The sequence below is a fragment of the Hypanus sabinus genome, chromosome 11, assembly GCF_030144855.1.
Source record: "Hypanus sabinus isolate sHypSab1 chromosome 11, sHypSab1.hap1, whole genome shotgun sequence".
NCBI lineage: Eukaryota > Metazoa > Chordata > Chondrichthyes > Myliobatiformes > Dasyatidae > Hypanus > Hypanus sabinus.
Genome location: NC_082716.1, coordinates 1,536,537 through 1,552,116, shown reverse-complemented (window position 1 = coordinate 1,552,116; position 15,580 = coordinate 1,536,537). Strand labels below are relative to the sequence as shown.

General features: G+C 47.0%; 1 protein-coding gene across 1 annotated transcript in view; it reads left to right on the top strand.

Annotated features, from left to right (window-relative positions):
* Positions 1 to 2,386: 2,386 nt before the first annotated feature.
* Positions 2,387 to 15,580, top strand: part of ntng1a (netrin g1a) — a 30,079-nt gene continuing 16,885 nt past the window's right edge. Inside the window, exon 1 of the mRNA XM_059983659.1 lies at positions 2,387 to 3,024. Within this exon, the coding sequence (XP_059839642.1) occupies positions 2,393 to 3,024 (632 nt within the window). The 5' untranslated portion in view covers positions 2,387 to 2,392. The remainder of the gene's footprint in view (positions 3,025 to 15,580) is intronic.

Sequence of the window (15,580 nt, the reverse complement as noted above, 5' to 3'; positions counted from 1 at the left end):
ACTGGTCATCCAACCCCATACCAGAATGAAGGGCCAGTTATAAAGCAAGGGATCAGACTCAGTGAGTGATCAGACAGTTTTTTGATGGTGGCTGAGGGGAAATGTGAGGAGGTGGATGAATCTCTGGAATTCCCTGCCCTGTAGCTGTGGCATTTCAGTCACTTTCAATCAGATCAGAACTGCTGGATCTGGAATCAAAGTTCAAAGTAGATTTATTATCAAAGTACATATATGTCACCATATACAATCCTGAGATTCATTTCCTTGCAGTCAATAAATCCATAATAGAATAATAATAATAATAATAGAATCGACGAAAGACTCCACCAACTGCGCACATCTGATGTGCAAACGACAACAAACTGTGACAAAGACATCAGCAATGAATATTGAGAACATGAGATGAAGTGTCCTCAGGTTGTGGGAACTTTTCCGTGTTGAGGCAAGTAAGGCTGAGTGAAGTTATTCCCTTTGTTTCAAGAGCCTGATGGCTGAGGGGTAATAATTGTTCCTGAAGCTGGTGGTGAGAGTCCTGAGGTTCCTGTACCTTCTTCCTGATGGCAATACTGAGAAGAGAGCATGGCCTGGATGGTGAGGTCCTTGATGATGGATGCTGCTTTCCTGCAACAACGCTCCATGTAGATGTGCTCGATGGTGGAGAGGGCTTTACCCTTGATGGAATGGGCAGTATCCACTACTCTTTGGAGGATTTTACATTCGGGGGCATTGGTGTTTCCATGCCAGGCTATGATGCAACTAGTCAATATACTCTCCATTACACATCTATAAAAGTTTGTCAAAGTTTTAGATGCCATGCCAAATCTTTGCAAACTCCTAAGGAAGTAGAGGCACTGCTGTGTTTTCTTTGTAATTGCACTTATGTACTGGGCCCAAGGAAAATCCTCTGAAATGATAACACCCAGGAATTTAAAGTTGCTGACTTTAATCAAGGGATATTGGGATAGTGCAGGGAATGGGCAGATTGATCATGTGATGGTGATAGCAGAGCAGATCAAGGGACTGATTGGCCTCCCCTGCCCGTAAACCTTTTGTTGATGAGGAATTATTTTACCAGCCACGGTACAAAGATGGGGGCAGGAACCTGCCTTTGCTCTCAGAAAGCAGGAGGCAACTTCTGTCCCTTGTTTCCCAACTCTCTGCACTTTCACAAACGCTGTCACTGAATGTTTCAGAGATGCGCAACTATTTATAGTGAGACACCAAACATCATTCTTCAACACTCCAGTGATGGAGTTATCCAGCTGTCTAACATACCGAGTGTGGGCCAGTGGAGCAGAGAGAGGCTTGTCAACGTGTATCTCTGAAAAAATTAATGTGTGGGTATTCCTCAATTTCACTCGGAATCTGACCCCAGGAGGGTGTGATGGACAGCGTGAAGGGACTTCACTGTGCCTGACCCCGAGACAGTGTGATGGAGTCATGCAGAGTGAATTTCACTCGGAATCTGACCCCAGGAGGGTGGGATGGACAGCGTGAGGGGACTTCACTGTGCCTGACCCCGAGACAGTGTGATGGAGTCGTGCAGAGTGAATTTCACTCGGAATCTGACCCCAGGAGGGTGGGATGGACAGTGTGAAGGGACTTCACTGTGCCTGACCCCGAGACAGTGTGATGGAGTCGTGCAGAGTGAATTTCACTCGGAATCTGACCCCAGGAGGGTGTGATGGGACAGTGTGAAGGGACTTCACTGTGCCTGACCCCGAGACAGTGTGATGGAGTGGTGCAGAGTGAATTTCACTCGGAATCTGACCCCAGGAGGGTGGGATGGACAGTGTGAAGGGACTTCACTGTGCCTGACCCCGAGACAGTGTGATGGAGTCGTGCAGAGTGAATTTCACTCGGAATCTGACCCCAGGAGGGTGGGATGGACAGTGTAAAGGGAGTACCCTGAGAGTGTGTGATGAACTAGTGGAGGGAGCACTCTCTGTCTGACCCTAGAAGTATTTATTGCAATGGTGTGGACGGTGTGTCATTCTGTGACTAACCCTAGGAGTGTGCAATGGGATGGTGGGGAGGAAGCTTCACTCTGTTTCTTACCCCGGGAGTTTGTGATGGGGCAGTGTGGAGGGAGATTCACTCTGTATCTGATCCCGGGAATGTGTGATGGCACAATACAGAAGGAGTTTCACTCTGTGCCTGACCCCAGAAGTGTGTGATGAGGTGGTGTGGAGGGAAATTCACTCTGTATCTGCTCTCGGGAATGTGTGATGGGTCAGAGTGGACAGAGTTTTACTCTGTGCCTGACCCAGGGAGTGTGTGATGGGCTGGTGCATTGGGAATGTCACCCAGTGCCTGACCCCAGAAGCTGTGTGACGGGCACCTGTCCCTGTGTCTGACCCTCTGTCCTCTCTATTTTCAGGAGAATCCGTACATGTGTTATAATGAATGTGACGCTAACACCCCCGAGCTGGCACACCCACCTGAGCTGATGCTGGATGACGAGGGCCGCATCCCTAACACCTTTTGGCAGAGTGTCTCCTGGAAGAGTTTCCCCAAACCACTGCTGGTCAACATCACCCTGTCCTGGGGCAAGAGTATTGAGCTGACTGAGGACATCATCATCACCTTTGAATCGGGTCGGCCGGAGCAGATGGTCCTTGAGAAGTCCCTGGACCATGGGCGGACATGGCAGCCCTACCAGTTCTATGCAGCTGATTGCCTCAATTCCTTTGGGATGGAGCCGCGGAGGGCACGGGAGCTGAAGTCGGCCTCCGTGTTGGACATAATCTGCACAGAAGAGTATTCCAGGGGCTACGTGTGGAAATTGGACAAGATGGTGCGCTTTGAGATACAGGAGAGATTTGCATTGTTCGGTGGCCCCCGACTGCGGGACATGGCCTCACTCTATGGTCAGCTTGATACCACCAAGGAGCTCAGGGACTTCTTCACACTGACTGACCTGCGGCTCAGGCTGCTGAGGCCCGCCACCGGTGCCACCAGTGTGGACCAGCAAAGGCTCTCCAAGTACTTCTACGCCATCTCCAACCTGGACATCCGCGGCCGGTGAGAGCCTTGACAACACTCACAGTTGGGTCACAGGTCAGGGAAACATCTGGAAAACAAGGTCAGGAAGACATATGGGGCATGGAATCAGGGAAACATCTGGGATACAGGGGCAGGAAACATCTGGGACACAGAGTCGGGGAACATCTGGGACACAGGGGCAGGAAACATCTGGGACACAGGGTCAGGGAACATCTGAGTCACAGGGTCAGGGAACATCCACCAGGGATGTGGTCTACAAATTATAATGGGAGGTAGAAAATGCATGCCAAAAAGGCAATGTTACAAAAGTCATGTGGAACTTCAATATAGATAGACAGATACTTTATTGATCTGTAAGGAAATTACACTGTCATGGCAGCATTATAGGTGCAGGGAGATTAGGAAAATCAAGTTGGTGCTGGATTACAAGATTACAGAAGGGAGAATTTCTGGAGTGCCTAGAGATGGTTCTTTAGTGCAGCTTGTGGTTGAGCCCACAAGAGGAAAGACAATTCTTGACTGGTTGTTGAGTAATGAACCAGATTTTATTAGAGAGTTTAAGGTAAAAGAACCCTCAGGGGAAAGTAATCATAATATGATCATATTCACCCTGAAATTTGAGGTGAAGGTAAAATCAGATGAATTGGTATTACAGTGGAATAAAGGGAATTACAGATACATGAGAGGAGTTGGCCGGAATTGATTGGAAAAGAACACTGGCAGGGATGACGGCAGAGCAGCAATGGCTAGAATTTCTGGAAGCAATTCCTAAAGCACAGGATATATATATCTCAAAGAGGAAGACGTATTATAAAGGGAAGATGACACAACCATGGCTAGCAAGAGAAGTCAAAGCCAACATAAAGGCAAAGAGATGGCATATAATAGAGCAAAAATTAGAGGGAAATTAGTGGGAAGTTTTTAAAAACCAACAGAAGCCAACTAAAAAAGTCATTAAGAAGGTAAAGATGGAATGAGAAAGTAAGCTAGCCAATAATAGCAGAAAGGATACCAAAGGTTTCTTCAGATACATAAAGTGTAAAAGAGAGGTGAGAGTGGATATTGAACCACAAGAAAGTAATGCTGGAGAGGTACTATTGGGGGAGAAGGAAATAGTAGATGAACCGAATAAGTATTTTGCATCAGTCTTTGCTGTGGAAGACACTAGCAGTATGGTGGAAGATCCAGGTGTCAGGCGGCATGAAATATGTGAAGTTACCATTACTAGGGAGAAAGTTCTTGGGAAGCTGAAGTTGCCTGGACCAGATGGTGTACACCCCAGGGTTCTGAGAGAAGTGGCTGAAGAGATTGCAGAGGCACTAGTAATGATCTTCCAAATATCACTAGATTCTGGAGTACTGGAGAATTTCAAATGTCACTCCATTCTTCAAGTAGAGAGGCTGAAAAAAGGGAACTATAGGCTAGTTATTTTGACCTCAGTGGTTGAGAATATGTTGGAGTCGATTATTAAGGATGAGGTCTCAGGGTACTTGGAGGCCTCAGTGAAAAATCTTGTCTGACAAAGCTGTTGGAATTCTTTGAAGAAATAACAGACAAGATAGACTAAGAATCAGTAGATGTTGTGTACTTGGATTTTCAGAAGGCCTTTGACAAGGTGCCACACATGAGGCTGCTTAGTAATGGTATTACAGGAAAGATTCTGGCTTGGATAAATCAGTGGCTGATTGGCAGGAGCCAAAGAATGGGAATAAAAGGAGCCTTTTATGGCTGGCTGCTGGTGGCTAGTGGTTTTCCAGGGTCTGTGCTGGGACCAGTTCTTTTTATGTTACATGTCAATGATTTGGATGATAGAATTGATGGCTTTATTGCAAAGTTTGCAGACAATAGGAAGATAGGTGGAGAGGTAGGTAGTTTTGAAAAAATATAGAGGCTACAGATGGACCTAGACAGATTAGGAGAATAGGCAAAGAAATGGCAGGTGGAATACAGTGTCGGGAAGTGTATGGTGATGCACTTTGGTAGAAGAAATGAAAGGATTGACTATTTTCTAAATAGAGAGAAAATACAAAAAAAAACTGAGGTGCAAGGGGACTTCGGAGTCCTTATGCATGATTTATAACGATATAACATATAACAATTACAGCATGGAAACAGGCCATCTCGGCCCTTCTAGTCCGTGCCAACACTTACACTCACCCAGTCCCACTGGCCTGCACTCAGCCCATAACACTCCATTCCTTTCCTATCCATATACCTATCCAATTTTACTTTAAATGACAGTACCGAACCTTCCTCTACCACTTCTACTGGAAGCTCATTTATACTGTATGTATGCAAATTAACCTTTAGGAATGCATACTGTTAGACCAACATACTGTTGCATACTGGGCTAGCTGGAGTGAGCCAAGTGTTCAGTGAGTTTCATGGCATGCAGAGATTGGAATATGCTCTTTTACTCTCAGCGAGGCTCTCAGTGTTCTCGGGCTCCTGATACCAAGCAATGATAAATCTCTGGGAGAGATCTATCTCTAGTTGCTATGGGGAGCAAGAGAGGAGATAATTGGGACCCTGGCAGAGGTTTTTGCACCTTTGTTAGCCACAGGTGAGGTATCAGATGACTGGAGAGTAAACAGATTTCACTACCACACACAGTTTTCCCTCCCCTAACTCTGGACTCTTTAGGGATCACTCTGTCTGTGACTCCCTCATCCATTCATCCCTCCCTACCAGACTCCCTCCTGGTACTTAACCCTACAACTGCAGAGAGTGCTACACTTGCCCCTAACCTCCTCCCTCACAAACATTCAGGTTCTCAAGCAGTCTTTCCAGGTGAGGCAACATTTCACCTGCGAGTCTGTCGGGGTCATCTACAGTATCCAGTGCTCCTGGTATGGCCTCCTCTACAATGGTGAGAACCAACGCCGAACACCTTCACTCCATCCACCACAAAAGGCAGGATTTCCCAGTGGTTACCCATATCAATTCCACTTCCCATTTCCATTCCAACATGTCAGTCCATGGACTGCTGCTCTGACATATTGAGATCAGATATTCCATCTGCGTAGTCTCCAATCTGATGGCATGAACATTGATTTCTCCAATTTCTCCCAACTATTCCCCTCTGTTTTCCTTCATTCCTGTGCTTCTTCACTCCTTCTTTCTCCTCCCCTTCTCTTACAACCTACAATCTTATCTCCCTCTGGCTCCCCATCTCCTTCCCTTTGCTCCATGGAAACAGATTACTGTTTCTTCATCCCATTACCTTTTCCCAGCTTCTTATACCCCTCCCCACCTACCCACCTTCCTTCTCACCTCTTTACACTTATTACCAGCCAACATATACTCGTTCCCTTCATTCACTGTCTTATTCTGACTTTCCAGTCCTGATGAAGTATCTCAGCCTAAAACATCAATAGTTTTCTCCCCTCCATTGAAGCTGCCTGACCTGCTGAGCTCCTCCCGTGGTTTGTGTGCTGCTGGTTAGCAAATGATCTACAGGGATAAGCCAGGTAACAACAGGTGGTGACCAGGGAAGCTTGCAGTTGACACTAGAACTACACTGAGGGAACTTGTCCAAAGCTATAACAGTGCTCAGCGGACAAAAGCTCTTGGAGAATCGATAGCAGGTCGGAGCGGGGATAGAATCCTAATGAATATCAGGAAGGGAGAGAGGCAGAAGAAAGGAAACTATAGTCCAGCAGACAAGTAATTGGCTATAAATAAACACCCAGTAGAGTTATCGCCCCCATCCTGTTTCTGACTTCTACTCATACCGACTCAGTAGCCCATCCATTGTTTCGGCCCGAGGTTGACTATTCTTTTCCAAAGGTGCTGCTTTGTCTGCTGAGTTCCTCCAGCATTTTGTGTGTGTCCCTCCATGGCTTCCTCCTTTTCTGCAGCTGTGATACTATCCCTGATGTGCAGTGCCACACCTCCACTTCTTTTGCCTCCCTCCCTGTCCTTTTTGAATAATCTAAAACCTGGCACATTCAGCAGCCATTCCTGCTTCTGAGTCATCTAAGTCTCTGTAATGGCCACAACATCATAGTTCCACGTATTGATCCACACTCTAAGTTCACCTGCCTTGTTTATGACACTCTGCATTAAAATAAACACATCTCAAACCATCAGGTTGAGTGCATCTTTACTCTATCATCTGCCTATCCTTCCTCACAAACTCCCTACAAGCTGTCTCTACTCGTGCACCAACCTCCCCATCCTCTGCCTCTTCACTTCACTTCCATCCCCCTGCAAATCTAGTTTAAACCCTCCCCAATTGCATTAGCAAACTTCCCTCCCAGGATATTGGTTCCCCTCCAGTTTAGGTGCAATCCGTCCTACTTGTTCAGGTCATTCCCTTTCCCCAGAAAAGGTTCCGATGATCCAAGAACTCGAAGCCCTGCCCCCTGCACCATCTCCTCAGCCACTCATTTGTCTGCACTGTCTTCCTGTTCTGATCTTCCCTATCTCGTTGCACCGGGAGTAATCCAGAGATTACCACCTTGGAGGTCTTGCTCTTTAGCCTCCTTCCTAATTCCCTAAGCTTACTGTGCAGTAACTTACACAGCAAGTTTACATACCCCTTTCCTTCCAATGTCATTGGTACCCGCTGCTCACCCACCCCTTCAAGAATATTCTGCAACCGCTCAGAGACATCCAGGACCTGAGGACCCGGGAGGTAACACACTATCCTGGTGTCTTTTCTGCTGCTGCAGAATCTCCTGTCTGTCCCCCTATTAAGTTCCCTATGACTGTTGCTCCACTTCACTTCACCCTTCCCTTCTGAGGCTCAGAGCTGACCGCAGTGCTATTGGTCTGGCTGCTGCTGCCTTGCCCAGATAGGTCATCCCCCAAAGCAGTATCCAAAGGGGTAAACCTGTTACTGAGGGGAATGGCCACAGATGGACCCTGCACTGACTTCCTTCTCCTTTTACTGCTTTCAGTTTTCATCCATCTACTCCCCGATTGATATCTATCAATTGCTTTGCCTACCTGATGATCCTTAGTTCATTCAACTCTAGCTCTAGCTCCTTAATCTGATCTTTCATGAGCTGGAATTGGCTGCACTTCCCGCAGATGTAGTCATCAGGGGTACTATCAGGTTCCATGAATTCCCACAACCTACAGGAGGAGCATTCCACTATATCTGCCATCCTGCCTACACTGTACAATGATCAGAAATAAGCCAGAACAAAAGGAAAAACCTACCCTTTTTCCCTGTTTCTTTGGCCTCGGCCTCTTCTCATCAAAGCCTCTAAGTTCCCACTCTGACTCTACCCCCACTCCAACGATGCCCACTGTGCTAGATCTTCTCTTATATGGTTTAAAAAAATAAGAAAAACTCCCATGCAAGGAGAAAAAAAACTCACCCAAGGATAGCGACAGTTTGGTGCGCTCAGATCACAATAGTCCAAAAGTCTATAGTAGGTGATTTTTCAGCATATGGTACTTTTAGCACTCAGGTAGCTGTTCAAACATCGAAAAATAGAAACACAGAAAAACTACAGCACAATACAGGCTCTTCAGCCCACAAAGCTGTGATGAACATGTCCTTACCTTAGAACTACCCAGGTTTACCCATAGCCCCCTATTTTACTAAGCTCCATGTATCCATCCAGGAGTCTCTTAAAAGACACAATTGTTTCTGCCTCCACCACAGTCGCTAGCAGCCCATTCCACGCACTCACCACTCTCTGCGTAAAAAGCTTACCCCTGACATCTCCTCTGTACCTTCTTACAAGCACCTTAAAACTATGCCCTCTCGTGCTAGCCATTTCAGCCCTGGGAAAAAAATCTCTGACTATCCACACAATCAATGCCTCTCATCGTCTTGTACACCTCTATCAGGTCACCTCTCATCCTCTGTCACTCCAAGGAGAGTAGGCTGAGTTCCTTCAACCTACTCTCATAAAGAATGCTCCCCAATCCAGGCAACATCCTTGTAAGTCCTCTCTGCACACTTTCTACAGTTTCCACATCCTTCCTGTAGTGAGGTGACCAGAAATGAGCACAGTGCTCCAAGTGGGATCTGACCAGGATCAAGTATAAGGGCAATATTACCTCTCTGCTCTTAAACTCAATCCCGCGATTGATGAAGGCCAATGCACCGTATGCCTTCTTAACCATAGAGTCAACCTGCTTACTGGGACCCCAAAATCCCTCTTATCCTCCACACTGCCAAGAGTCTTACCATTAATACTATATTTGACATATCAAAATGACCCACCTCACATTATCTGGGTTGAACTCCATTTGCCACTTCTCAGCCCAGTTTTGCATCCCATAAATGTTTAGCTGTAACCTCTGACAACCCTCCATACTATCCACAACACCCCTAATCTTTGTGTCATCAGCAAATTTACTAACCCAGCCCTTCACTTCCTCATTCAGGTTATTTATAAAAATCATGAAGAGTAGGGGGTCCCAGGTCAGATCCCTGAGGCACACCACTGGTACAACCTCCATACAGAATATGACCACTCTACAACCACTCTTTGTCTTCTGTGGGCAAGCCAGTTCTGGATCCACAAAGCAATGTCCCCTTGGATCCCATGCCTCCTTACTTTCTCAATAAGCCTTGCATGGGAAACCTTATCAAACGCCTTGCTGAAATCCATATACACTACATCTACTGCTCTACCTTCATCAATGTGTTTATTCACATGCTCAAAAAATTCAGTCAGGTTCATAAGGCACGACTTGCCTTTGACAAAGCCATGCTGACTATTCCTAATCATATTATGCCTCTCCAAATGTTCATAACTCCTGCCTGTCAGGATCTTCTCTATCAACTTACCAACCACTAACGTAAGACTCACACGTCTATAATTTCCTGGGCAATCTCTACTCCATTTCTTGTATAAGGGAACAACATCTGCAACCCTCCATTCCTCCAGAACCTCTCACATCCACATTGATGATGTAAACATCATCTCCAGAGGCTCAGCAATCTCCTCCCTCACCTCCCACAGTAGCCTGGGATACATCTCATCTGGTCCTGGCAACTTATCCGACTTGATGCTTTCCAAAAGCTCCAGCCCATCCTGTTCCTTAATATCTACATGCTCAAGCTTTTCAGTCCACTGCAAGTCATCCCTACAATCACCAAGATCCTTTTTCGTAGTGAATACTGAATCAAAGTACTCTTTATGTACCTCTGCTCTCTCCTCCGGTTCCATACACACTTTTCCACTGTCACACTTGATTGGTCCTATTCTCTCAAACCTTAACTTGCTCTTCACATATTTGTAGAATGCCTTGGGGTTTTCCTTAATCCTGTCCGCCAAGGCCTTCTCATGGCCCCTTCTGACTCTCCTAATTTCATTCTTAAGCTCCTTTCTGCTATCCTTATAATCGTATAGATCTGTATCATTACCTATTTTTTTAACCCGACGTAAGCTCTTCTTTTCTTCCTGACTAGATTTACTACAGCCTTCCTGTATGCTACCAACCTTTCCCTGTCTCATTGGAACATACCTATGCAGAACTCCATGCAAATATCCGAAGTATTTGCCATATTTCTTCCGTACATTTCCCTGAGAACATCTGTTCCCAGTTTATACTTCCAAGTTCCTTCCTGATAGCCTCATATTTCCCTTTACTCCAATTAAACGCTTTCCTAACTTGTCTGTTCCTATCCCTCTCCAATGCTATGGTAAAGGAGATTGAATTGTGATCACTATCTCCAAAATGCTCTCCCTCTGAGAGGTCTAACACCTGACCAGGTTCATTTCCCAATACCAGATCAAGTACAGCCTCTCCTCTTGTAGGATTGTCTACATATCATGTCAAGAAACCTTCCTGAACACACCTAACAAACTCCACCCCATCTAAACGTCTCATCTAGGAAGATGCCAATCGATATTTGGGAAATTAAAATCTCTCACCACGACAACCCTGTTATTACTACACATTTCCAGAATCTGTCTCCCTATCTGCTCATCAATGTCCCTGTTACTTTTGGGCAGTCTATGAAAAACACTCAGTAGAGTTATTGACCCCTTTCTGTTCCTAACTTCCACCCACAGAGACTCAGTAGACAATCCCTCCTTAACTTCCTCTTTTTCTGCAGCTATGGCATTATCTCTGATCAACGGTGCCACGCCCCCACCTCTTTTGCCTCTCTCCCTGTTCTTTCTGAGACATCTAAAGCTTGGCATTTGAAGTTAATTTGAAGCCATTCCTGCCCCTGAGCCATCCAAGTCTCTGTAATGGCCACAACATCATAGCTTCAAGTACTGATCCAAGCTCTAAGCTCATCCCCTTTGTTCATAATACTCCTTGCATTAAAATGGACACATCTCAAACCATCAGTCTGAGTGCATCCCTTCTCTATCATCAGCCTATATTCCCTCTTGCACTGTCTCCAGGCTTTCTCTTTTTGTGAGCCAACTGCCTCTTCGTTCGTCACTTCAGCAATTCTAGTTTAAACTCTTCCCAGTAGCCTTTGCAAACTTCCCACCAGGATATTGGGCCCCTTTGGATTCAAGTGCAACCCATCCTTCTTGTACAGGCCACACCTGCCCCAAAAGAGGTCCCAATGATCCAGAAACCTGAATCCCTGCCCTATGTTCCCATCCCTCAGCCACGCATTTATCTTCCACCTCGTTCTATTCCTATACTTATTGTCACATGGCACAGGCAGTAATCCCGAGATTACTACCTTTGAGGTCCTGCTTCTCAGCTTCCTTCCTAACTCCCTGTAGTCAGTTTTCAGGAACTCCTCCCTTTTCCTACCTATTCTTTGGTACTAATGTGTACCACGACCTCTGGCTGTTCTCCTTCCCACTTCAGAATAGCATGGACACAATCAGAAAGATCCCGGGCCCTGGCACCTGGGAGGCGAACTACCATGCAAACAAGACTTGCCACTCTGGCTACTGTGGAACTGTTCCGCGATGCTGCTGTATTGTAATATCCGCGGAGGTTTCTCACAGTGCAAACTGGGCTTCACCTTGTACAAACCACACAACGGCATGTTGCTCCCAAAACTGCGGCAGTTTGAAAATGACTGCTGTGTCTGATGTGGTCAGTAACTCTGGAATCATCCTGGACCATCAGGGTCATCAATGTACTTTTGTGTATATAAAACAGCAAAGCTATTTAACGTTGAAGGGAAACTGTAACAACTACTTTATTGTCCTACAAACACAGATCATTACATCATCATGTCAGAGTGAACCGCAACTCAATGTGGCTGGTTGTGATATTGCCACCCATCAGCTTGCCCTACAAATGCAAGTGTTTGTCAGGTCTATAAATGACCACAATGGGTGGGATGACACAATGATTGCTGCTATTATGTATAGTGGAGATACTTGGAAAGGATACAGTGATCCATACCGTACTGTGCAAGTCTTAAACGCATATATATATAGCTCAGATGCTGAAATTTTTGAACAGTACTGAATAGTTGTAGATATGAGCAAAGAAAAGGCAGATGACAAGTGTGAGGTGTTACAGTTTGGGAGGTCAAATGTAAATGGACAGGACACAAGTTAATGGCAGAACTCTTCTTGCAAAGAGGGCTATTGGAGTACAAATCCATAAGTCCCTGAAAGTGGCTGTAGTGAAGAAAGTACATGGCATTTGGCTTGAAATTATGAGGCGAGGCAAGTACACAAGTCTGGAAATAGTCTGGAGTATTGCATACAGTTCTAATCATCCCATTACAGGATAGATATGAAGATTTTGGAGAGGGCACAGAATGAACAGCATGCTGCCATGATTAGAAGGCTTGTGCTATAACGAGAGGTTGGACAAACATCAGTTCTATTCTCTGGAACAGCAGAGGCTGAAGGGAGATCTGACAGAGGTTTATGAGATTATTGGAACCACAGAGAGAATAATCCCCGGGGATGAAATATCTCATGCCAGAGGATTTCCAAAGAGATGTACATAGCAAGCATTTCACACAGTATTTTGGGTTCAAGGAATGCCCTGCCTGTGGAGATGATGGTGGTGGGTTTCAGGGACACTCAAGGATGTGGGTGTGTTGAACTACATATACCTGTCTGGACACGCCCCCCCCCCCCCCCCCCCGCTGACTGCTCCTGTGGCCCCTCCCACACCCGGTATAAAGGTGATTGGAGGCACTGCTCCTCCCTCAGTCTCCAGGATGATTTTGTTCAGGATATTTTGGGTTCAAGGAATGCGCTGCCTGTGGAGATGATGGTGGTGGGTTTCAGGGACACTCAAGGATGTGGGTGTGTTGAACTACATATACCTGTCTGGACACGCCCCCCCCCCCCCCTGCTGACTGCTCCTGTGGCTCCTCCCACAGACCCCTGTATAAAGGTGATTGGAGGCACTGCTCCTCCCTCAGTATCCAGGATGATTTTGTTCAGGATATTTTGGGTTCAAGGAATGCGCTGCCTCTGGTGATGATGGTGGGGGGTTTGAGAGACACTCAGGGATGTGGGTGGAGCGACTGAGGGTTTTACAGGCACACCTGGGTGTGCAGGGAATGCAGACAGAAGAGTTAAGTGTAATTAGGCATTATTACCTTGAACAATTCTGCTCATCATTGTGGGCCACATGGCCTGTCTCTGGCTGTAATGTAATTGTTTAAGGTGAGAGGAAGGGTTTCAACATGGATCTGAAGGGTTTTTACACAGGGTATTTCATATTTTCTATGCCCGTTTTGAGGTGGAAAATGACGTGGCGGCGAAGAAGTCCACCCCTCCTACAAATGACCAGGTGCTGTGTCTCACTCTGACCGATGTAAGAACCCCGTGTAGGGTCAGCCCACGGAAGGTTGCTGGACCAGACAACATCCCTGGTAGAGTGCTTAGAGGATGTGCGGACCAGCTAGCAGATGTTCTCACCAACATCTTCAACATCTCCCTGAACAGCGCCACCGTTCCAACATGCTTCATGAGTCATTATGACATATTGCACTCATATTCAGCCCATCGTTTCCTTGCTAACTCGTCTACACTGATGACATTTCATCCCTGTGCTGAACTCTCACCCGCTTGTAAATGCGGCAACTGATTCTCACCACTGAAATCTGCCCTCTTCCATTCCTTGATGGGGACTTAGGGACTGCCCCTGTTCCTTGGCAACATGTGACCTGGGCGCTGGAATCCGTCGCAACAAACAATCCACCGTGCGACTCAGCAAATCGAGCAGTGTCTGTGGGGGGAGCATTTCAGGCTGAAGCCCCATGTTAGAACTGTCAACAATTCCCTTTTACTCACAGGAGAGTCTAGGACCAGAGGGCACAGAATAGAGAGATGTCACTTTAGGACAGAGATGAGGAGGAATTTCTTTAGCCAGACTGTGGTGAGCTTTTGGAATTTTTTTGCCAAGCCACTTGGGATATTTAAAGAGGATGTTGATAGGTTCTTGATTAGTCAGGGCCTCAAAGGTTACAGGGAGAAGGCAGGAGATTGGGGTTGAGGTGCAGCAGACCCAAAGGCTAATTCTGCTCCTGTGTATTAAGGTCTTGGGGTCTTATAGATGCTTCTCAAGCCATCTGCTCCTTTCCAGAGTAACAGAGTTACCAACACTATTCCCAAAACTCCCCTCTCCCCCACTGATACCTCCACTAGCTTCCCTGCCCATTTTGCAAAGATTATGTCCTGTGTAACAGCTGAAGTGTCGGGGAGGATGGGGTGTTAGTGGAGAAAGGAGGGGAATCCCTCAGCCCAGGACTCGGCCGCCAGAGAAGGGCAGCACCTAGGGACTTTAAGCTTCTGTACATCTCTGGCAATGTGCAGAATATTCCCCCTCCAAAGGGTTCCATTGGGAAGGGGTGGCTGCAGTGAAGAAACCAGCTCCTGCAGGAAGAGCCAGTGACTGGCCCATTAACCAGAGAGAGTTGGGGAGGAAATCTTCACAGACCCCTTCCCATCAGGGATCACTGCCTTCTCATCCTCCTGCGGGTCAGCCCGTCTGAGGAAAGTTCTAAGCCCCAGTTTTGAAGGGGGTGCCAGGGAGAGGGCGCATTTTCCCAGCCAGAGGGAGCACTGTCCAGGGGAGAGGGAGAGGCTCCTGGACAGATGGAGCTTTGTCCCAGGAAGAAGGAGTACATCCCTGCTGTTGTCCTAAGGGGGGGAGTAGGGTCCATGACAGATAGAATACCCTCCTAGCGAGATGAAGAGGACCCCAGGCAGATCGAGTGCCATCCCAGGGAGACAGAGAGTGTCCTGGATGGCTGGAGTGCCATACAGGGGAGAAGGAGAGTGTCCTGTGTAGAGGGAACGACCTCCCAGGAAGATGGGAACTTTGTAGAAGGAACTCCCTCCTGGAGAGGGGTCCTGTGCAGACAGAGCTCTCCCCACCCCCTGAGAGCCGGACAGGCTCCTGTATAAAGGGAGCGCTGCCCCCACCCAGTGAGATGGAGAGGATCCTATGCAGAGAGAGTGCTCTCACGAGGAGATGGACAGTCTTGTCTAGAGGGAGCACCCCCCCCCCCACCCCTGGAAACCAGAGAGGTCATGTGTCAAGGGAGCACCCTCCCTGGGAGATAGACAGGGTCTTGTGTATAGGGAGCACCCTCCCTGGGAGATAGACAGGGTCTTGTGTAGAGGGAACACCCTCCCTGGGAGATAGACAGGGTCTTGTGTATAGGGAGCACCCTCCCTGGGAGATAGACAGGGTCTTGTGT